We start from the raw sequence: 24,119 nt of genomic DNA on the forward strand, positions 1-24,119 counted from the left end.
GGTATTACCGGTCTTGGTGGGGACGACAGTCTTCCATAAGTTACAGACCACATTGGTCTGACTACGGTCTGACTTATAAAATCCAAGAAACTCCATACTGGCGAGCTGCTTTCCCTGTTTTATTGACAATTTCTTCGCTCGCTGCAGCGCTCACTTTCTATTTCTCATCTCACTCCTCGCGGAGCAACAAACACGTGACAACGACACGGCGCAACCGAACTTGATAATGTTACATGATTGGCGTGTTAGCGTGTCTCTCTCACTGATCAGCGATTACTCCCTACGTTGCTCAGTTACCTGAGAGCGAGTGCCTTTGTTCATGCAACCAACCTCGCTTCGAAACTTCAGGTTTCTTCCGACGAAGAAAAAAAAAATTATCGAATGCTTTATCGAACGCATTTTATATTGATATTGATGACGTGTCTATCGCAAGACATATCGCTATCGTTCTATCAGCCCAGCCCTACTGTACGGATTACAGAAATGCTTGAATACACACTCATTTGTATAGCCACACAGACAAAAAGAAAAAAAAGAACCATTGCAAAAACACTGGTTAGATGCAGGCACGTGTGCACACAGTCATGTTTCCATAATTTTAGGGGATATTACATAGTCACATTCCTGGAGACTTCCCCTACCCATAACCACTACTTGCCTAACCCTAACCCTTAACCTCACCATAACATCACTTTTACCCAAACTTAACCTAAAACTTCTGTGAAGATTGTCATTCATCCCGGTCACGGTACTTCTAAGTACTTCCAAAGCAACTGGAGTTGTTTGTGGTTCTAGAAGACATTTTGCTTCTTATTCAAAAGGTTTCTTCAGTTCTAAACGACTGGTGGGGAGTCTCCGGCATTTGTACTCTTGGAGGATCATAGGTCCACCCAGCATCATATGAGTCGTTAGAGTCATATGAGTCAAGGTGTGGCTGGTACAATAGGTGTTGATGGGTGAGAATGGGTGTGTCGTTGACGCGCCCACCTATTATGTGACTCATTAGGGTCATGTGAGTCCTGGTGGGAATGGCTGTTAAGCTGCCTGGGGAGAGGACTGCATTGTAGGTGGCTGATAGCCACACACCGACTCATGTGACTCTAACAACTTGCATGATGCTGGGTGGAGCTATGACTCTCCTCCTCTGGTAGCTGGTTTCTGTCTGGGCTCATGATTTCCCATCTTGTTTTCTGTATTAATTTTAATTTTCCTTAAACTTGAAAGTTTCAATTTTTGGCTGAATTGGACATCTAAAGACATATTTTATGGACAAACATTTAAAAGTTGTGGATGACCCTTGTGACCTCTAATGTTTCACGGATACATTCTGCACTGGCCTACTGACAGAAAAAGCCTGCTGGCAGCGAAAGCTAATTAGCACCTCAAGATGCCTCCTTTCTCCACAGATGACCTCTACAAACTTCTGCAGCAGGTTGCAGTGTTGGAAACTAAAGTCCAGCGTCGGGAAATAAACGCAGAAGTGAACAGACTTTGTGGAAATGACAGTACTTTGCCACTGACTCAAAACAGCGGACTGGAGAATGCTAACATCCAGCTAATTAGCTCTGATACAGCTCCCTCGAAACTAAAGGGCTGTGTACCGGCTAATAAATCTGCCAGAATTAGTCCTCCCTGGAATGCTCTCGGGGCAAAGCCCAAGAGTAAATCAGCTGATATGGGGAGACGTCCAACAGGTAGAACCCAGCGCCCAGAGATCTGTGATGCGACAGGCTGGCCTGCGTTATCATCCTACTCAACACCTGTACAGAGTAAGACACAGGTGTGGATAAAAGCTAAAGGGAAGATGAGCAACAAAGCTCCCAAACCAGCTAGTGTGCAGTTACAAAATCGGTTTGCTCCACTACTGCAGGACCCTGGATCTCCAACTGAAAACCTGGATAACTTCTCGGACTCACAGAGAAGGGTAAGGCCTGAGAGGAAGTCAGAAGCTAGAAAGCTACAAGGAAAGCTACTGACTAGTCCTGAGACTCTGATTGTTGGTGATTCTGCTATTAAAGATGTGGGAAGAATGTACAGCAGAAACACAAAAGTGTTGTGCTTTCCTGATAATACAGTCTCCAACATGACTGACAAAATCCTCCGTATTGTTGCAGAAATTCCGACTTTGAAATACCTTGTACTGCACACAGGGGCAAATGATATTGCCAGCGCTGGTATCAGGCTTACTCCTCGCCCATCTGGGATCCTGTCCCCCCAAATTCCACCCCGCCCCCTACAACCACCCTGTCCCACCACAGCGCCGACGGGCACCACCTCCACGCCCTCCACGGCTTGATCTGAACCTACTCCAGCCCCCTAGTAAGAGCCCAGCGCAGCCACCTATTTGTGTTGGTAACTGATGTGTTCTGTGCCCAGCTTTTAAGGCAAATGTTATGCCTGACTTTTCCAAGGAAAAGCCAGGGCCCATTGTGCCGGAAGCTTCATTGATTCATGTCTCAATAGGTAGGAGGAGAGGATCGGTCCATCTCTCCATGTGAAACATCACATCATTGAATTTAACATGTATTCCATGTCAGCCACAGTATGTTCTAAAATATGGGGATGTTGGACTTTTTAGCACATTTAAGTTAGCTCTTTTAAATTTTAGGTCTTTTGCAGGCAAATCATTCTTAATCAATGACTTTATCATCAAGCACAAGCTTATTTTTATGTTTTTAACTGAAGCTTGGTTAGGACAAGATAACAGCGCAGCAGTTCTCAATGAGTCAGCCCCTCCGAATTTCAGTTTCATAAGTGAAGTAAGAATGCATAAGAGAGGAGGCGGAGTCACCATTTTGTTTAATGATAGCATTCAATGCAAGAGAGTCTCTTACAGTCAGTTTGAATCTTTTGAATATGTTGCCATTCAATCAAAGTCTCCCTGTCGATCAGTCATCATAACCATCTACAAGCCCCCAAATTACAATGCAAAGTTTTCTGATGAGTTTGCCAATCTACTGTCTGTTGTTTGTATTGATTTTGACTGTGTTGTGTTATTGGGTGACTTCACATTCATGTTGATAATCTCAAACATGGATGTGCTGCAGTAATAAAACCTCTCCTAAAAAAGACTGGATGCTTCAGTAATAAGTAACTACAGGCCAATATCAAATCTTCCCTTTCTAGGAAAAATTATTGAAAGGGTTGTTTTTCAATAAACACATGCTTTCATGATGCAGAACAATCTTTTTTAATGCATTTCAGTCTGGATTTCATCCACACCACAGCACTGAGACTGTACTTATCAAAGTTTTAAATGACATACATCTGAATAATGATGCTTCCAAAATCTCAGTCTTAGTATTATTAGATCTCAGTGCTGCCTTTGACACGGTTGATCATGACATACTTCTTGACAGACTGGAAAAGTGGGTGGGACTTACTGGCACTGTACTACACTGGTTCAAATCCTATTTACAGGATAGAGACGACGTTGTGTCAATTGGTGAGCATGTGTCTGAACGAAAAAAGATGACGTGTGGGGTGCCAAAAGGGTCCATTCTCGGACCACTTCTTTTCAATATCTACATGTTGCCCCTAGCTCAGATTATGGAGCATCATAACATTTCTTATCAGACTTATGCAGATGATACACAACTTTATATTTCTGTGTCATCACATGACTACAGTCCCTTACTTTCACTGAGTGACTGTATTCATCAAATCAATGAGTGGATGTGCCAGAATTTTCTTCAGCTTAATGCAGATAAGAACAGAAGTGATTGTTTTTGGCCCCAAAAATGAAAGGTTAAAGATCAGTGCTCAACTTAACTCCATGTCACTGACAACAACAGATAAAGCCAGAAATCTTAGTGTAATTATTGATTCTGATCTGAAATTTAACAACCATTTAAAGCTGATTACCAAATCAGCCTACTACCACCTGAAAAATATGACCAGAATCAAGGGATGTCTGTCCAAAGAAGACATGGAAAAACTTGTTCATGCATTCAGTCAGTAGGTTGGACTATTGCAATGAGTCTTTACTGGCCTAAACAAAAACAGCTGATTCAAAATGCTGCTGCAGGAGTCCTTACAAACACCAGAAAAATGGACCATATCAGACCAGTCCTCAGATCACTACATTGGCTTCCTTTGAGTCAAAGAATAGACTTTAAAATCTTACTGTTGGTCTACAAAGCATTAAATGGTCTAGGACCAAAATATATTCTAGATTTTTTAACTCCATATGAAGTATCCAGACCTCTCAGGTCATCAGGGACAGGTCTATTGTGTGTTCCCCGAATGAGAACCAAACAAAGTGAAGCAGCTTTCAGCTTATGCTCCTCACCTGTGGAACATTCTCCCTGCACACCTGAGGTCTGCACCAAGTGTCAGCTCATTTAATTCAGGGTTGAAAACATTATTATTTGCTACAGCTTTTACTTGAAGTGAATGTATTTTCTCAATGGTTTTAATCATTCTAAATGCTAAATAATTTCCTTTTACTGGCTTCTATTTTTAATTTTCCTTTCATTGTATTTTATTTTTATTTTTCTATTCTCTTCTAATCTCTTTATTTCTTTCTTTGAAATGTATGATTTTGATGTATTTCTGCTTTAATGCTTCTGTAAAGCACTTTGAATTGCCTAGTGTATGAATTGTGCTATACAAATAAATTTGCCTTGCCTTGCCTAGATCATTAAGATCATGATCAGTTAAAGCCGAAGAAGTCTTTTGGATAAGAAGTGAAACTCCCAGGATTTTGCCAACAAAGTCGCAAACTTAAAACTGGACTCGGATGAAGCTATGGTATCTTATGATGTCAGCTTGCTCTTCACATGCATCCTCACCATGGCAGCAATGAAGACTACAAGGAAATGACTGCTACAGGACAGCACTTTCTCTGACAGAACCAACCTCACCCCCAGTCACATATGTGCCCTGCAAGACCTCTGCCTGACAACCACCAATTTCTAATACAACCAGGGCTTCTATAGACAGAGGTATGACTGTGCCATGGGACCATCAGTCTCTCCTATAGTGGCCAATTTCTATCTGGAAGAAGAGCCCTGATCTCCTTCACAGGGACTCTTTAGGGACATGGATGACACCTGGGTCATAATTAGAACACAGGAAGTGGAAGCTTTCGTGGATCACATCAATGCAGTGGACAGCAACATCAAGTTCACTCGGGAGGATGTCAAAGGAGACAGCCTGGCCCTTGTGGATTGTGCAGGGCACATTGAAGAGGACAGGAGTCTCAACATTGAAGTATACCGAAAACCCACGCACAATCAATATTTGCTCTTTGATTCTCATGGCTGCACGGTGGCGCAGCAGGTAGTGCGCGTGCCTCAAAGTAAGAAGGACGCCGGTTCGATTCCCGGGTCGGGCCTTTCTGTGTGAAGTTTGCATGTTCTTCCCGTGCATGCGTGGGTTCTCCCCGGGTACTGCGGCTTCCTCCCACAGACCAAAAACATGCTCATTAGGTTGACTGGTGACTCTAAATTGCCCCTAGGTGTGAGTGTGAGTGTGAATGGTTGTGCCCTGCGATCAGGTGGCGACCGGTCCAGGGTGTACCCTGCCTCCTGCCCGTTGACAGCCGAGATAGGCTCCGGCCCCCCGAAAGGGATAAGGGGCATAGAAAATGTAAGTAAAAAAAAAATGTAAGTAAGTAAAAATAATTAATGGGTGTTCGCACGCATGCACACACACACCCACTTATCTTGTATCTGAGGAGATCCCATCTGAAATTATCTACAGTTGTGGATATGTTTGCTAAGTTGATCTTTCTTTTGGAGATAACGTCCTCTCCAGTGTGTGTGCATATGTTTGTCTATGTGTCTGTGTGTGTGCATGTGTGTGTGTATGTTCCTTTATCAGGTGAGGGTCGATGTACTGCAGCAATAACCTAGTTTGTCTCACAAACACACTGATCATCTATTCAGCTCACACAGGAGAGTCTCTCCCACACACACACACACACTTGTGCAGTACACTATGGTCTCAAGATTCACAGAAGAAAACCTAGAGCAGAATTGGGCAGCGTTCGACCGACAGTGATTCAATCCTTACTAACAAAATGAGTAGCTGCCTATTGAATTGCTAATTAGTGTATTTGTGCCTTTTATTGCACCAGCAGTAGTTAGGGCATTTCATTTGCTAGGAGATAAAACCATTAATAAAAACAGTGGAGCGAAGGAGTTATCATCATGTTTATCATCATTGTTAGTGAGTTATCCTGAATCTGCCTAAATTACACTCTAATGCCATGTAAAAAGACTTTTCACATGTAAAGTATAGTTGTATTAGATACAGGAAATACTTGCTCACATTCATACTCAAGCCGTAAAATTGAATGAAATGATAAATTACTTTTTCACCTATTTTGGTAATGTTTTTTGTCAATTCCAATCATGTAATAAAATTTCTAATAAAATGTTATGGTCCCAACACAAGTTCAGTGGGCACTGTACACTCTTGGGCACTTTAACGGTGGCACGGTGGAAAGACTGTCGCCTCACAGCTAGAAGGTCCCGGGTTCGATTCCCGCTGTGGGCGCTGGGGGCGTGTCCTCCACTATGCCTTCGTTGCCTGCTGCTTGAGGAAAGGGGCCTTTCTGTGTGGAGTTTGCATGTTCTCCCCGTGTTCATCTGGGGTTTCCTCCTTAAAAAAAAAACACTAAAAACATGCAAGAAGATCACCACCTGACCAATGGTCAGGTGAAAAAGGAAACTGGGTCCCTGGGCGGCGGTCGGATGGCAGCCCACCGCTCCTGGTCTGCCATGGAGGAAGGACGACCAGGATGGGTCAAATGCGGGGGAGAAATTTCACCACCTGCATGGCATGCGCTCGTATATGTGTTGTGTGACTAATAAAGGGGAATGTCCCTCTGATTCTTCTTCTTCTATAAAAAGGGTGTCTCTTTAAATAAATAAGCAGCCAAAGATACCCAACTCTGAGATTTCTTCCTCCACCCTTATATATTGGAGGTGAATGGAAATTTCTTCAAACTGGCTGTCATCTCTGACTATGAACTATGACTCTGACAAGGCATTACATTTACTTTAGAATGGCCGCCCATATACACTCCTGATCAAAATTTTAAGACCAGTTGAAAAATTGCAAGAATTTACAATTTGCACTGTTGGATCTTAAGAAGGTTCTAGGTAGAGCTTCAAAATGCAAAAAGAAGAAATGGGAGTGAGACAAAAAAAAAATTGAGTAAGCAATTTATTGCAAACAAGTATTAAACTGAAATAGGCTGTTCATAAGTTGATCAAAAGTTTAAGACCACAGCATTTAAAAGCCCAAATCTTCGCAAAAATGTGGATTCGGTGTCATTTTCTGTCAGGTATCCACACTGTCATGACCTCCTGATGGCAAAGGCAAAAAGGCTTTCTCTTTGAATGTGGTCAGATTGTTGAGCTGCATAAGCAAGGCCTCTCGCCGCGTGTCATTGCTGCTAAGGTTGGATGCAGTAAGACAGTCATTTTAAACTTCTTAAAAGATCCTGAGAGTTATAGAACAAAAAAGTCAAGTGGTAGACCCAAAAAAATTTCACTGGCCCTGAGCCGGAGGATTCAATTGGCTGTCCGTCAAGACATGGGACAATCCTCGGCCCAAATTAAGCTTGTCACTGGGGCCAACTGCAGTCCCATAACCATCAGACGGCATCTGCGAGAGAAGGGTTTTGAGAACAAAAAACATCTTTAAAGGCTTCCTCTCCTTCATTGGCACAAAATTGCCTGTTTGGAGTTTGCACGAGAGCACCAAACATGGGACATTGAAAGGTGGAAGAAAGTTTTATTCTCTGATGAGAAAAAATTTCACCTTGACGGTCCTGATGGCTTCCAACGTTACTGGCATGACAAGGAGATCCCGCCTGAGATGTTTTCTACATGGCACAGTGGATGGGGCGTCATTATGATCTGGGGGGCTTTTTCCTTCAATGGAACAATGGAGCTTCAGGTTGTGCAGAGGCGTCTAACAGCAGCTGGCTATGTGGAGATGTTGCAGGGGGCATCCCTCATGACTGCAGGCCATTGTCTACAGTCCCTGACAAAAGTCTTGTCACTTTTGTCTCCATTTTGTAGAAACAACAGCTTAAAACCTGACTTTTAATTAATCCATTGGTTTTAGAAATGGCTCATATGAAAGCTAAAACCCTCCCAAATTATGTTTAATATATTAAAATAAATTTGCTTCACTGAAGAAAGATTGATCATTTAATGAACACAGAAAGGTCAGATTTTGGCAAGACAAAAGTTTTGTCGCCTACAGAGAGTAATGTGAAAAATGAACAAATAATGTACTTCAAATACAAAAATACGTTGCAGATTATCAGTGAATTAATAGTGGTGCTGTGAGATCCATATTTAATATCTTGTATGACTTCCGTGAGCTTGAAGGACTGCATCCATGCGGTTCGGCAATGATTCATACAATTTATTGATGAAGTCATCAGGAATAGCAAAAAAAAAGCAGTCTTACACGCCTCCCAGAGTTCATTAAGATTCTTCGGTTTTGTCTTCCATGCTTCCTCTTTCATTCTACCCCAGACATGCTCAATAATGTTCATGTCTGGTGACTGGGCTGGCCAGTCCTGTAGCACCTTGATCTTCTTCACCTTGAGGAACTTTGATGTAGAGATGGAAGTGTGCGATGGAGCACCATCCTGCTGCAAAATTTGACCCCTTTTATGGTTGGGAATGTAGGAGGTAGCTAATACTTCTTGATATTTGAGGCTACTGATGTTGCCTTCCACCCTGCAAATCTCTCACAAACCTCCATACCGGATGTAACCCCAGACCATGATTTTTCCGCCACCAAACTTAACTGTTTTCTGGGTGAATCTCGGATCCATGCGGGCTCCAGTAGGTCTCCTGCAATATTTGCGGCGGCTGTGATGTAATTCAATTGAAGTTTCATCTGAGAAATCCACCTTTTGCCACTTTTCCAGCATCCATCCTTTTAGCACGCTGTGGGCCTTGGCAAATGCCAAGGCCTTTTGTTTAGAGCTGGTTTCTGGGCACTGATTCGACCAAGGAGGCCATTTCGAGACAGAATTCTACAAACTGTTGTGGTTGACACGGGGACTTTAGGTGACCACGCCTGGTGGAGCTGCTGCAGTGGAAAAGGGGCTGGCCTTGGATTTTCGAGCCAACAAACGGTCCTCTCGAGCAGTTGTCTTGCGGGGTCTGCCGGACCTGGGCTTGTCAAAAACATCTTCAGTCTCTTCAAATCTTTTCCTTATTCTTTGTACTTGACGCTGAGACACATTGAAGGTGTCAGCTACCTCAGCAGTGGATCTGGTCTTCAGCCTCTTGATAATCAATGCTTTGGTCTCAGGATGAATCTTAGGCATGTTGTCAGAGTTCAAGTTGCAGTTGATGTGAAGGTCTGGTGTGCTGGGGTTCTTTTTATACACACCCACTAATTGATTGATCACTGATTGATCACAGGTGAGGTTGTAATCTAGGAGTGGGTGCATCATATGACAAGGCGACAAGACTTTTGTCTTTGCAAAAACTGACTCAGTGGGCTTTACCAAGCTGTAAACATTAGAATACTTTTCAGCAGTTTGATTTGGCACTAAAACATTATTTCAAAAGCTGTTGGGATTGAAACTAACCATTTCTTGTAAAAAAAAAAAATGATTAGAAACATATTTGAGGGGCACTTAGGGTCAACCTGTACCCAAGCGACAAGACTTTTGTCAGGGACTGTATGTGGTAATGACTGGCTTTTTCAACAGGACAACGCTACAGTTCACAATGCCCGCCTGACAAAGGACTTCTTCCAGAGAAATAACATTACTCTTTTGGACCATCCTGCGTGTTCCCCTGATCTAAATCCAACTGAGAACATTTGGGGTTGGATGGCAAGGGAAGTTTACAAAAATGGACACCAGTTTCAGACAGTGGATGCCCTCCGTGAAGACATCTTCACCACTTGGAGCAACATTCCCACTAGCCTCCTGGAAACACTAGCATCAAGTATGCCAAAACGAATTTTTGAGGTGATTAACAACAATGGCGCAGCTGAGTCCTTTTTTTTTTTTTTTTTTTAATTTTATTACTATTTTAGCGGGGTTTTGGGGGTTTTTTTTAGATATGGTCTTAAACTTTTGATCAGCTGATGAACAGCCTATTTTAGTTTAACACTTTTTTGCAATAACTTGGTTACTTTTTTTGGGTCTCACTCCCATTTCTTCTTTTTGCATTTTGAAGCTCTACTTAGAACCTTCTTAAGATCCAACAGTGCAAGATGTAAATTCTTGCAATTTTTCAACTGGTCTTAAAATTTTGATCAGGAGTGTGTGTGTGTGTTATATATGTGTGTGTGCGTGTGTGTGTATATAAAACTTGTTATATATATATATATACACACATTTATACATATATACACATGCACACACACACGCCTGTGAATATTCTCATTCATCCAGGTCATTGTAAGCTTCAGGGTATTCAATCGTTCACAACCGGACTTTGTCAGTTTGTCTTGGAAGACGACTCACCTCTCATCCGAGCAGGCTTCATCAGTTCATGTGCATCAGACTAGATAGGACAGCTCTAGTCTAATGAAATGGTGTTAGGTTCAAGTCTTTATCCTCTGAGTGAGGCCAACCCCCCAAACCAAGGATGGTATCACTCTATTGTGAGGCAAACGATCCCCCATTAAGACGGGGTAGGGTGCAACCCTTGGGTGTCAATGACAGTCGTCTGCCTCATTAGCGTCCCATTCTTGTCATTGGGAGGCTCCTTGAGCCATGTGTGTATGGCTTTGTTTTTCAGAGGCTAAATTTTTTTAATCTTTTTGGAAGAGATGAAAGGACAGCATTGTATGTGGGAGATAGGTGGTGTCTCAGACCTCCCCCTCTCTTTTTCGCACTCTATTGGCATATCTCAAACAGAGCGCCCTATTTAAGCTGCCCTAGCCTACTTAACCTCTTTCCTTCCTCTACCAACCTTTTCAAACTCATCTTGACCCCAACTCCACCATTTATGATATGTCTGTACAGTTCTCTATGAGGTCTTTTCTGCTGCTCTCCCTGCTCTAGCTGTTCCATGTAGGCACATGGCAGATCAGAGAGGTGCTCAGTAAGGTTTTTCACGTAAGCACACTGAAGGGCAGGGAGGTCTCAGACCAGACATAACACCAAATGGAATTTCTGCATCCAAATAAACATTCCTTGACAAAAGTGGCCTTGACTGAAATATATATATATTATTAATCCATGTACACAAATTGTCTGTTTCCCACCAAAATATGGGAGGATGACGAGAGGTTCTGAAATTTAGTGTGGAACTCAGCGATACTTGAGCAGGATGGATACTTGCTAACATGGAAAGGTCCCCTAGCTGAAGAACCCACTCCAGTAACCACCCTTGTCTGAACCTCTCTGGACCCACAACCAATCCACCCACCAGTGTGAGTGCTCCTCCAGGGTCTTGACAGGCTCCTGGATGTTGCGAACGTCCCAGAACTTGACCTTGCAGTCGTCTCCACAGCTGGCCAGGTAGTATTGCCGGTTAGGGTTGAAGTCCAGGTCACGCACTAGCTGGCCATGGGCGTTTTCTATACAGTAGATCTGACTGGAGAGGAAAGAGAGGGAGAGAGATAGATGGATGATAAGAGAGGGGTGATTAGAAAGGAGTAGACAGAAGGCATGGACAGGAAGAGAGGTGAGAGGAGAAGCAGATAGAAAAGAATTAGGATGGAAGGATCTGAGAGTTAGTTCGGGACAGAAATGATAAAAGACACTAGAACATTCCCAGTCTAAATCAAAGATTCCTCTGTGTCTGTCAGTGAAGGCCAGGCTCAATAAAGAAACCAACAGCAGTGCTGGTACATTATAAAGGCAAGCCTCATAACTCCAAAGCCTCGAGTTCCTGCTAAAGTGAAGTTAACAGAATGATATGACAGAGTAAAAGTCTTGCAGGTTCCCATGGACAGTGGCTGAATCTGGATTGTGGATTTCAGCTGCGTCTCCTGCCTTGGCCCTGCCTGCATGTCTGTCTCTCTGTCTCTCTCTGACTGCATTTCTGTCTGTCTGTCTGTCTGTCTGTCTGTCTGTCTGTCTGTCTGTCTGTCTCACTCACTCTCCCTCTCTTGCTCTTCCTCTCTCACCCAACCGGTCGAGGCAGATGGCCGCCTCTGTCCTTCTGTCCTTCTGTCCCTCTCCATCCGCACGCTCTCATGTCCTACCACGGTGTGTTACTAACTTAGCTCCTTCCCCGGAGTCTCTGTGCTTTGTCGTCTTGCAGGTTCCCACGGACAGTGGCTGAATCTAGATTGTGGATTTCAGCTGCGTCTCCTGCCTTGGCCCTGCCTGACATCCACTGCAACTGCTACTGCTATTATTACATCCACTGTCACTGTTACTGTGATTGCATGTCTGTCTCTCTGTCTCTCTGTCTCTGACTGCATTTCTGTCTGTCTGTCTGTCTCACTCTCACTCTCTTGCTCTTCCTCTCTCACCCAACCGGTCGAGGCAGATGGCCGCCCACCCAGAGTCTGGTTCTGCTCGAGGTTTCTGCCTGTTAAAAGGAAATTTTTCCTCGCCACTGTCGCCAAGTGCTTGCTCATGGGGGAATTGTTGGTTTCTTTGTAGATAAAAGAGCTTGGTCTGTACCAGCTCTATATGGAAAGTGTTATATTATATTGTTATATTTATGTATATATAAAATATAAATGACATATATTTTATTTGATTGATGATTCATTGATTTATTTGGCGATCCACCCTCTACACTACCACACAGAAGAACACAGAGAACACAGCTGACAGAAACATTTTTGACACACACATTAACAAGGATCAACGAAGGAAATTCAGTGACTACTGGGGAAAAAAAGCAAGGAAATGTGCAGAGGGGTTCACTGATAAGAGTCTCTGGGTTGGGCCATGCCGCTGGTCCATGGTGCATGAAAAAGAGTCTAAGGCCTCTGGAAATGCTTCTTTGCTGCCTCTGGCTCTGGGTTGGCGCCTGTTGCTTTGAAGGGGACTCGATGCGAAGCCTCTTGTGGTGTGTCGCCACATACTTTGGGTCGCTCTCCAGCCGATCTTGCAGTGTCTGGCAGAGTTTGGAGAGCTAGGACACTCCTTCTTGCTTCCAGCAGCTGTAAATACAGGTATTAATATAATATTAGTAATGCTAAGAAACAATAACACATGATAACATATGTGAGCATGTTTGTCAAAAACAATGCAGATAATAAATAAAATTCAGCCCATTTTTACATTGTTGTGAAAATAAAGCGGCATTCATGGGACTCTTACCCGCTTCTTTCTCTGTCTGCTGCGAGCTGAAATCTTCACAGTTGCTGCCTGAACTGAAAGAGCTGCCTGGGCATACCTGAAGCTCCTCCACACCATCTCATAATATGTCTTACAGGCTGCTGGAAGAAAATATATATTGGTTTGAAATAATTAAGACAGGCTTCAGTAAAAACAACAACAAGAAACAACAAAAAGGGTTTAAAAGACTGCTGTCCACACCATCACTGGACTCCCAGTTAAAGTCGCCATCAAATATGACGTCACCGTTTCCTTGTGGGGCGAGTTTAGTCTGTAAAACACAAAAAGTACAGGTCATGCAACGTTTACGTTTACTTATATTCTGCAGAATATTTCCTGTGTATTTTATTAACTTAACCCTGCTCAGGTTCATATCGCCTTTCGTTTCCGTCACTATTGTGCAGACGTCGCACCTTTTCCTTTAAAATACAAAATACATTGTAATGTTAAATGTAACGTGAACGATTACCAAACGTTTGGAACGTAGTGCAATAAGAATAATAAAGGTTTGGCACCCTAAAAACTGCACAATGTGGTACTAAATGCGAACGTTAATTACGTAACTTACGCACCCGTCTCTTCGTCTCCGCAGCTGCAGTTCGGTCGGGGCTGCTCCTCCAGAGCGAGCAGTCTGGCTTTTTTCACGGTCATTCTCCTCGCCAACTGCGCGATCAGCTGCGTTAGCAGCCGAGACAATCCACTGAAGACGCTCAGCAGTTTCTTCTCTAAATTGTTTGGACTTTCTGGATATGGTTGCTCCGCAGCCAGGCCGTCCACTCGTCGCAGAGGAGTGCCTTCTGGGATGAACTGAAGACGACGTCCGGCCAGTGCATGAACAGAGTTAAAGTTTAGCAGGACCCGAAACGTAACTGTTGTAATCCAAGCTCGATTCGCGTTCACAGACGCGCCGAGGTCGTTTTCTGCCGACGTCATTGCGTCAGAGGAGGCGTCCAATCATATGCGAGGTCGCGCTCTCGGAATTTTTCGCGAGACCATTTTTGTTGCGGAAATGAAAAACATGCTGTGATTTTGTTAGGTACTTTGATTTTCTATTTTTGTACCTGAATATTTTATAAAACATGTAAACTTCTTTAAAGTGACATCATCGAAAATAAAAAAAGAAAAGTTACTTTGGTGTGTTCCCTTTTTATTCCTACTTAAAGAATAATCAGTGGACTTACTCTGCTGGAATTTTGCAAGCTAATCACACAAGCATTGTTCATCTGGTGTTGTGGTGGCAAAATGCGAAAAATTGTGACCAGTGTCCAAGAACTGTAGATGCTTTAATTTACACAATTTTGATTTAGCAATTTAAGTGGAAAATTAACGACCTTTGAGAGTCAGGACACTTATCCTTATAAAAAAAATCTTTGTATTCTGTAGGCACAGAACACACACACACACACACACACACACACACACACACACACACACACACACACACACACACACAAGATGCTGCTCCCCCTGCAGACCACTCCATAAAAGATGGCTGATGTCACCACAGTGTCATAAAAGGTTTTCAGGAGTGCCCCCTGCACTCCAAATGACCTCAGCCTCCTGAGCAGATAAAGTCTGCTCTGGCCTTTCACAAAGTGTGGTTGCGTTGTGAGTCCAGTCCAGTTTATTGTTCAGGTAAACACCCAGGTACTTATAAGATATCACCATCTTAATGTCCGTTCCCAGGATGTTCACTGGTGTCAGGGGGCAGAGTGTTCGTCTGCAGAAATCCACCACCAGTTCTTTGGTTTTCCCTGCGTTGATCTGGAGGCAGTTCCACTGACACCAGTCCACGAAGTCCTGCGTCAGTTCTCTGTACTCTCTGAGGCCGACGATTGTAGAGTCATCAGAGAACTTCTGCAGGTGACAGGTGAGTGTGTTGTATGAGAAGTCTGCAGTGTAGAGGGTGAAGAGGAACGGAGCCAGGACCGTTCCCTGCAAGGGCCCCCGTGCTGCAGACGACCATGTCAGACACACAGTCCTGGGTCCTCACATACTGTGGACGGTTGGTGAGGTAGTCCAGAATCCAGTGTGTGAGGTGATGGTTCACTCCGGTGTGCTTCAGCTCGTCCCTCAGAAGTGCAGACTGAATGGTGTTAAAAGCACTGGAGAAATCAAAAAACATGATTCTCACAGTACTCCCAAGTTTCTCCAGGTGAGAGAGAGCTCGGTGTTGGAGGAAGATGACGGTGTCGTCCACCCCAATGCCAGGCTGGTAGGCAAACTGAAGTGGATCCAGGGATGGGCTCACCAGGGGGCGGAGATGAACAAGGACCAGCCACTCTAGGGTCTTCATCAAGTGGGATGTTAGTGCCACTGGCCTGTAGCTGCTGAGGTCCTTGGGGTGTGGAGTCTTGGGCACCGGTACCACACAGGATGCTTTCCACAAGCTCAGTCAGGTAGCTTGGTGCCACACCATGCAGGGCCTTAAAAGTTAAGACTAAAATTTTAAATTTAATTCGAAAAGGGACTGGCAGCCAGTGAAGGGAACCTAAAATAGGCGAGATAGGATTTTGTGATTTGTTTAGAAGTTTTACAGTTCCCCTTCTGTGACAATGTTTTTGCGAAGGCATGTAAACACGGCATTACAAAACAAGAGAAGTGGATATATGCTCTAAGAGATATATTTACTTTCCAGCACTGCATCTCACCAACTTGGTAACAATGTAAAAGTCAACACCCAGCAGACTCAAACCATTTGTATACTGCTGATTGCAGAATGAATGCGAAGGGATGCTCTGATGCTTACATTTCAATCTGGCATGTTACTGACTGTGCTGATGAACCATAGCTGGGTAGCTCCTTCGCTAACATAGCAAACAGATATGATGAGCATGAGTGACATGACGGTTGTCAGGGACAGGGTTACATTACAGTTATATTGAAAAAGGAAAATGATGGGGTCTTACCTTTTCCTTTTTGATAAAGCTTATAGTTAGGGCTGGCTCAGGCTGGTCCTGGACCAGCCCCTAGTTATGCTGCTATAGGATTAGACTGTCGGGGGACATCCAAAGATACACCAAGCTCCTCTGTCCTTCTGTCCCTCTCTATCCGCACGCTCTCATGTCCTACCACGGTGTGTTACTAACTTAGCTCCTTCCCCGGAGTCTCTGTGCTTTGTCGTCTTGCAGGTTCCCACGGACAGTGGCTGAATCTAGATTGTGGATTTCAGCTGCGTCTCCTGCCTTGGCCCTGCCTGACATCCACTGCAACTGCTACTGCTATTATTACATCCACTGTCACTGTTACTGTGATTGCATGTCTGTCTCTCTGTCTCTCTGTCTCTGACTGCATTTCTGTCTGTCTGTCTGTCTGTCTGTCTGTCTGTCTCACTCTCACTCTCTTGCTCTTCCTCTCTCACCCAACCGGTCGAGGCAGATGGCCGCCCACCCAGAGTCTGGTTCTGCTCGAGGTTTCTGCCTGTTAAAAGGAAATTTTTCCTCGCCACTGTCGCCAAGTGCTTGCTCATGGGGGAATTGTTGGTTTCTTTGTAGATAAAAGAGCTTGGTCTGTACCAGCTCTATATGGAAAGTGTCCTGAGACAACTTCTGTTGTGATTTGGCGCTATACAAATAAAACTGAATTGAATTGAATTGAATTGAATTACCTTTCAGACATACAGTGGCCTAAAAAAGTATCTGAAGCGTTTGGAATTTCTCACATTTCTGCATAAAATCACCATCGAATGTGATCTGATCTTTTTCAAAATCACACAGATGAAAAAACAGTGTCTGCGTGAACTAAAAACACCCAGACATTTATATGTTTTCATATTTTTAATGATGTTTGCATACAAACAATGACAGAAGGTGGAGGAATAAGTAACTGAACCATCACATTTAATAGCTGGTTTCCCCCCCTTTGGCCGCAATAACTTCAACCAGACGCTTCCTGTAGTTGCAGATCAGTCTGGCACATCGATCAGGATCGATCTTTGACCATTCCTCTTTACAAAACTGCTGCAGTTCTGTCAGATTCTTGGGATGTCTGGCATGAATCGCTGTCTTGAGGTCATGCCACAGCATCTCAATGGGGTTCAAGTCAGGACTTTGACTTGGCCACTCCAGAACCTGGATTTTGTTCTTCTGAAACCATTCTGAGGTTGATTTACTTCTGTGTTTTGGATCATTGTCTTGTTGCAGCATCCATCCTCTTTTTAGCTTCAACTGTCTGACAGATCGCCTCAAGTTTTCCTGCAAAACATCCTGATAAACTTTTGAATTCATTTTACCATTAATGATTGCAAGTTGACCAGGCCCTGAGGCAGCAAAATAGGCCCAAACTATGATGCTCCCTCCACCCTGCTTCACAGTGGGGATGAGGTTTTGATGTTGGTGAGCTGTTCCGTTTTTCCTCCATACATGACGTTGTGTGTTCCTCCCAAACAATTCAACTTTGGTTTCATCAGTCCACAAAATATTTTGCCAGTAGTTCTGTGGAGTATCCAAGTGCCTTTTTGCAAACATTAAACGTGCAGCAATGTTTTTTTTACTCAGCAGTGGCTTCCTCCATGGAGTCCTCCCATGAACACCATACTTAGCCAGTGTTTTACATATAGTAGATGTGTGTACAGAGATAGCGGACTGTGCCAGTGATTTCTGTAAGTCTTCAGCAGACACTCTAGGGTTCTTTGTTACCTCTCGGAGTATTCTGCGCTGAACTCTTGGCGTCATTTTTGATGGACGACCACTCCTTGGGAGAGTAGCAACAGTGCCAAACTCTCTCCATTTGTAGACAGTTTCTCTAACTGTGGATTGATGAACATCCAGACTTTTAGAGATGGTTCTGTAACCTTTCCCAGCTTTATACAAATCAACAATTCTTGATCGCAGGTCTTCAGAGAGCTCTTTTGAGCGAGGCATGGTGCACAGCAGGCAATGCTTCTCATCAAGACACAATTCTTATCACCTGTGTGTTTTATAGTGGGCAGGGCAGCTTTAAGCCACTCCTAGGTGATTAGACACACACCTGACTTACATTTAAAAAAAAAAAGCAAAAAAAAAAAAGCCATTAATTGCTCTCAAAGTCTCCTTAGGCAGAAGGTTCAATTAGTTATTCCTCCCCTTTCTGTCATTGTTTGTATGCAAACATCATTAAAAATATGAAAACATATAAATGTCTGGGTGTTTTTAGTTCAAGCAGACACTGTTTTTTCATCTGTGTGATTTTGAGAAAGATCAGATTACATTTAATGGTGATTTTATGCAGAAATGTGAGAAATTCCAAACGCTTCAGATACTTTTTCAGGCCACTGTACATGCATATATTGTGAGGAAAAACGTACGTCATATACATAATCTAGAACTTTACATATTCAATATTTATTTCTATGCATTATTTTGCAAATACATCATAGTTCTATGTTTATTTATAACCCTCTATTGAGCTTTGTTGTCCTTGCTTTCAATCTATGTACACATCTATCTCCATTTCTACCGGAACTTTGTCTGTATGTTACAAAATATCTTGGACTGTAAAACGGCATTCACAAAATATCAAATGAAATATCCTATTTATGCATTAGCAGCCCTTATATATACGTATGTGTAATAATTTTACTAGGTGTACAGTGTACAGATTAATTGTTCTGTTGCTAATATCACTAAGCTAGCCTCCTGATACTGCTTTCAAAGTAAAAGAAAAAAGCAGCAAATCGAGTAGGGGTCAGAGAATGGAAAACAATTTGAATAAACTGGTAATTAATTGGATCTACAGCTCTGCCTCCACCATAAATGCAACATGAGACTAGAAAATCAGTACTTATTTTTCTTCAACACTGTTTCTTTTCCAGGCCCAGCATAGCAAAACTCAGCTTGGCACAGTTTTGTTCAGCTGAGTGGAAAGCCTGAGTGGTATGGCTCAGCTGGATACCAACCCGCAGCTAGTCAGCTGGCTAGTCACCCTGCTGATCACGTTAGGCAATTGACATGCTAATTAAAAATCTCATTAAAATAAAGGCAGTATAAGAGAATGACCTGGGGCAGACCGCTGGGCTTCAATTGGGTCAAGACAACTCAGGAACTGCATGACTCTCTCTCTCTCTCTGTGTCTGTGTATATATATGTATTTGTATGTGCTGTCACTGCCACAAGACCATGGTACTGGGGTCAGCATATGGAGCTTGACAGAAAATGTCAAATATTGAGTACAGTTTCTAATGAAAACACATGGCCATGGACTCCATGGAACATAGGTTGAGCACATAATGAGTGCACATAAATTGCTATCTGGCATGCAATGCATGTGCATGCATATGCTGTGGCTCAGGAGGCAGAACGATTGTCCACCTATCAGAAGATTGGTGGTTCAATCCCTTGAAGCATACTTGGGCAAGATACTGATGCCCTGATGTGTGTGAATGGATAACGCTCACAATGAGCAGGTGGCTTAGCCGCCGTACAAATGTGTCTCTTAATGGGTGAATGCAGACTTGTAAAGTGCTTTGAGAAAAGCACCATACAAATACAGTCCATTTACCATTTGTTCAAGATGTTATGGATATTTCCAAACATGAACATTAGTGTTCCAAAATATGACATTTTCTATTTTCTATCTATCATTTACTGGCTCATTGGAAGATGATGAAAAAAATTGCATTTGGTTTTATTGTTTGTTTGTAGTTTTATTGTAAACTATATGATGACCTGCGGTCAGAAGAAGATCGCTGGTTCAATTCCCGAGTCGGGCCTTTCTGTGTGAAGTTTGCATATTCTTCCCATGCATGCGTGGGTTCTTCCCGGGTACTCCGGCTTCCTCCCACAGACCAAAAACATGCTCATGGTTGTGTGCTTATGCCCTGCGATCTGCTGGCGACCGGTCCAGGGAGTACCCCGCCTCTCGGTTGACAGCCGAGATAGGCTCCGGCCCCCCCGCGACCCCGAAAGGGATAAGCGGCATAGAAAATGGATGGATGATGACTTGCATGCTCCTCTTAAGAATGCAGAAAAAAAATGAATTATCCTGAATGGATTTCCTGAATTATTTTGGTGTGATGAAAATGAGATGGCAAAGTATGGATTAGTTTGCAAAATTTGGCAAACTACTAGAGTGAAGAGGAGGAAGTTTTTCCTCGCCACTGTCGCCAAGTGCTTGCTCATGGGGGAATTGTTGGTTTTCTGTAGATAAAAGAGCTTGGTCTGTACCAGCTCTATATGGAAAGTGTCCTGAGACAACTTCTGTTGGGATTTGGCGCTATACAAATAAAATTGAATTGAATTGAATTGAATAATACACAAGACACAAAATGAGATCAGTTTACAGCTGCATGTTAAGTGTGAAAGCACACAGAATACATTATTTATGTCTTCCTACAATTTGTAGAATTGGTTTCACACATATGTAGATGGAAACTGATAGTCTACCCCTGTTGCTGTTGTTGTTGGGCTGATGCAAGATACTACATTACTACATTGATATCAGAATACAGATCCCCTAAATGAGTAGATTGTTGTTGGATAAAAGTCAATATATTTTAGCACTATTTTTTCTTTCCATCAAGAGCTATTGTGACTAAACGCATTGAAAAGACGCAGAAGGAGAAGAAGGATGAGCTAAAAGTCAAGCTAGCCAGGGCAGACAAGCTTGCTCTGACCACTGGACTGCTGGACAGCTCACTCAAACAAAACTATATCACAATTACCTGAAACTATCAATGCTGACTGGGGGCAGGGTTTCCATTATTTGGCTGTAGCTTTAGCCATTATGCTTCTTGGAAAAGAATCATGTGGAGGCATGGCTGCACTATGACAACAGAGCATCAGCATAACCTGGAAATAGCTGACCACCTGCCTCTTAATAATTGAGTGACTCATACCAAATGTGGATTAATAGGATTTTTTTTACATCAATGTGATGAAATACCTTGAATTGTTTTTGTATTTTTGCTGAAAAGACCAAGCATTCCTCTCTGGTTAATTTATCCACAAACAATTTCTATCCATATTTCCCAATTTATATTCAGCTAATTTAGGCTGACAACTTATATTCAGTTGCATCTTTCTGTGGATTACCACATGCTTTATGTAATCATTATTTATTTATTGCATTTATGGAACATCATTTTAAGGAATATAGGTCTCCTATGCGAATGAATACGTAGGGTACATTTACATATTTGAAATATGCATCAACCATCACCGGCTGCTCTATCTTGGGTCGACTTGGAACTTTTGGTGAACTTCAATTTCACTCAAAATAGCAAATTCATGTGTAATTTTGAGCTGGAGCACGATTTATTTCCTCCCTCTCCTTGTATGACTCTGAGGTAAAAGGCATGACCCCGGGCTGTAGGGTGGCTGGTGTTCAACCTGGCCCACCATGGAATAGGACACACCCACTGCATGAAAAGGAAATGGAGCAGGAAATTAGGTTAGTTTCACTCTTTCCCTCTCTGGTGTCTCTGCAAAATCCTTTTCATGTACGCACGCATGTACACACACACACACACACACACACACACACACGCACACACACACACACACACACACACACACACACACACACACAAACACATACTCAGCATACACTCCCTCGGCCCAGGCTAATAGTGGAGAGACCTGGGTACTTTTTCTATTTGTGCGAGTGTGTGTTTGTGTTTGTATAAGTGAGGAGGATTAGAGTGGTGGCCAGCCTAAACCACCAAACATATTCAATCTCAAGTCATCCAGACAGCAAGGCTGAGATATGTGTGTGTCTGATGGGGGTTGATGAGGTGACAGGGGACCTATTACACAAACTGTTAGGTGCTCACAGATAAAAACATAAAACTGGGAAAACACACTCTCCTAAATACTGTTTATGTGTGTAAATACAGAAGAAGATATAAGTGCATGAGAAGGCAGTTACACAGGTAGATAGACAAACACACATTTGGCAATCACACCCACACCCCCACACATGCACGCACACACTCACGCACCCCCTCCTGGCTTAGTCTGGGCGATAAATCACTCTGCTGAGGGGATCAACTGGAACACACACACACACACACACACACACACACACACACACACACACACACACACACACACACATCTCTGTTTCTATGACAACTGCTGTGGGGAGGGAGCGTAGAAAAGAAAAATCGAGGAGCAATCATTTTATCGCTGATCAAAATTAAAGCCTGGCTTTGAGAATGAAGCCTGGCAGAGAAAGAAAGTTTGGAGAAAAAGAGACATGTAGTGAGGCAGGTAGAGTGAGGGAGAGAAGGAAGGAGGGAAAAGGAGAGGGTAAGAGTCTGCTCAAGTGTAAAAGTAAAGGATTATTCCATCAAGCAGCCTAAATGATTGGAGAGATCTTGATGGTTAGCATGAAGTCTTCACAAAGGCCATGAAGAGGAAAAACTAGTGGAAATTTCCGAAAACAATGTTACATCCCCTACACGTAATTTTATTGGCATGTCAGGTCTTTGCAAAGCCTAAAACAAGAGAGCAAAAGTGTAAAGAATGAATTACACAGTAAGCTTATCTGCTGTATTGTCGGCTGCAAAAGTTAGTGTGTCTGGCTAACTGGCTCACTACTTACAGTACTGTGGCTACCCGTCATTTCTTCCAAGGCCAAGACTAAGCATATCATTAACTTACTACATTGTTTGCAGGTTACAAAAAACAAAAAACAACTTCTTGACTGACACACCCACTGTGTGGAAGCCAGTGCTGGGTGTTACAATATCATAGTTTCGTCTAATGTCAGCAGTTCTGTCCTGTTCTTGTTGGATTTGGGATTTACATTCCAGTACTGCGAGCCAACTTAAGGAAAGATACTATTAAGTATGTCAAACATGTCCATTATTCCTCATCCTCAAAGTCATTTTTATTGTAAGGTAAAAGGGAAAAATAGACAGAAAGTATGAAGAACTATGTAAGGTAAACAGCCAAACAGGGTTATGTCAGAGGGACAATTTCACTAATTTCACAGCTTCCTCTATTACACTTTTAAGACTACATCTTACAAACACAGCAATATAAGAAAATGGTGCTCCTATTTCTTCAGTGGATCAACAACTGGTGACTAATTTATTTTGACCTCAGTGTTTTAGCAAAGTATTGCGTATGTAGCCACCACGGGCAGTGTAAGATGAGTCAGCTGCAAACACCAAAAAAACAACTGAAAAATGTGTTTTCAACTAACTCACAGAGTTAATCTTAGCTTAATCGAATAGTTAGCTAGGTAGAGCCAAGAAAATCTACAAGTGGCAGTTTTCATTTCAGCCTGCAAAATAGACTGATGAGATGAGAAGGTTGGTTGTGTCTACCTCGGACTGAAAGGGACTCAGTATTTAAAAAAATTCTCATGAAATTAGTTAAATCTGCCTCTATTTTCACTGTAATCTGCATTTGAGATGTGCCAGAACAGAAATCTTAACAGATATATCAACAGTAACAAAGAAGGGTGGTGATATTTCTGCCCATTTCTTTTTCCATTAATTCCAAGGTCTGCAGAAGTTCATGTATTCACCATTATGAGAGTTACAGTAAGATGTCTGGTTCATGTAGGGACAAGAGACTTGGAACACATGAGAAGGTTACAGATGGTCGATTTGACAGTAGCCGGGTTCACAAGGTCACCCTCAAATAAACAATGGTATATGGAATATCGTTATTTCAAAAACAGCTGACATCTTTTGCATTATGGTTCAAATCAGAATGAGAAACATAATATTCATAATAGGCAATACATTTTGCATAATGGTGCTATATTGAATATGACAGTAAATATGATGGAAAAGGCTTCTGAATAATGGTTTACCTTGGGTACCCTATCATTATGGCACACTGAAACACTGCAAAATCTGTTGAATTGGTCGAATGAAAAAGCTGTTTTTGGTTAGGGGGCATGCAGTGTCAACAGGAGGCTGTGTTCTCGTCTGCAT

General features: G+C 42.7%; 1 protein-coding gene across 1 annotated transcript in view; it reads right to left on the reverse strand.

Moving 5' to 3' along the window:
- The window catches only part of eipr1 (EARP complex and GARP complex interacting protein 1), a 155,429-nt gene that overhangs the window by 10,439 nt on the left and 120,871 nt on the right, over window positions 1–24,119 (reverse strand). Inside the window, exon 7 of the mRNA XM_070979313.1 lies at window positions 11,376–11,543. Within this exon, the coding sequence (XP_070835414.1) occupies window positions 11,376–11,543 (168 nt within the window). The remainder of the gene's footprint in view (window positions 1–11,375; window positions 11,544–24,119) is intronic.

This window comes from Chaetodon trifascialis, chromosome 14, assembly GCF_039877785.1.
Source record: "Chaetodon trifascialis isolate fChaTrf1 chromosome 14, fChaTrf1.hap1, whole genome shotgun sequence".
NCBI lineage: Eukaryota > Metazoa > Chordata > Actinopteri > Chaetodontiformes > Chaetodontidae > Chaetodon > Chaetodon trifascialis.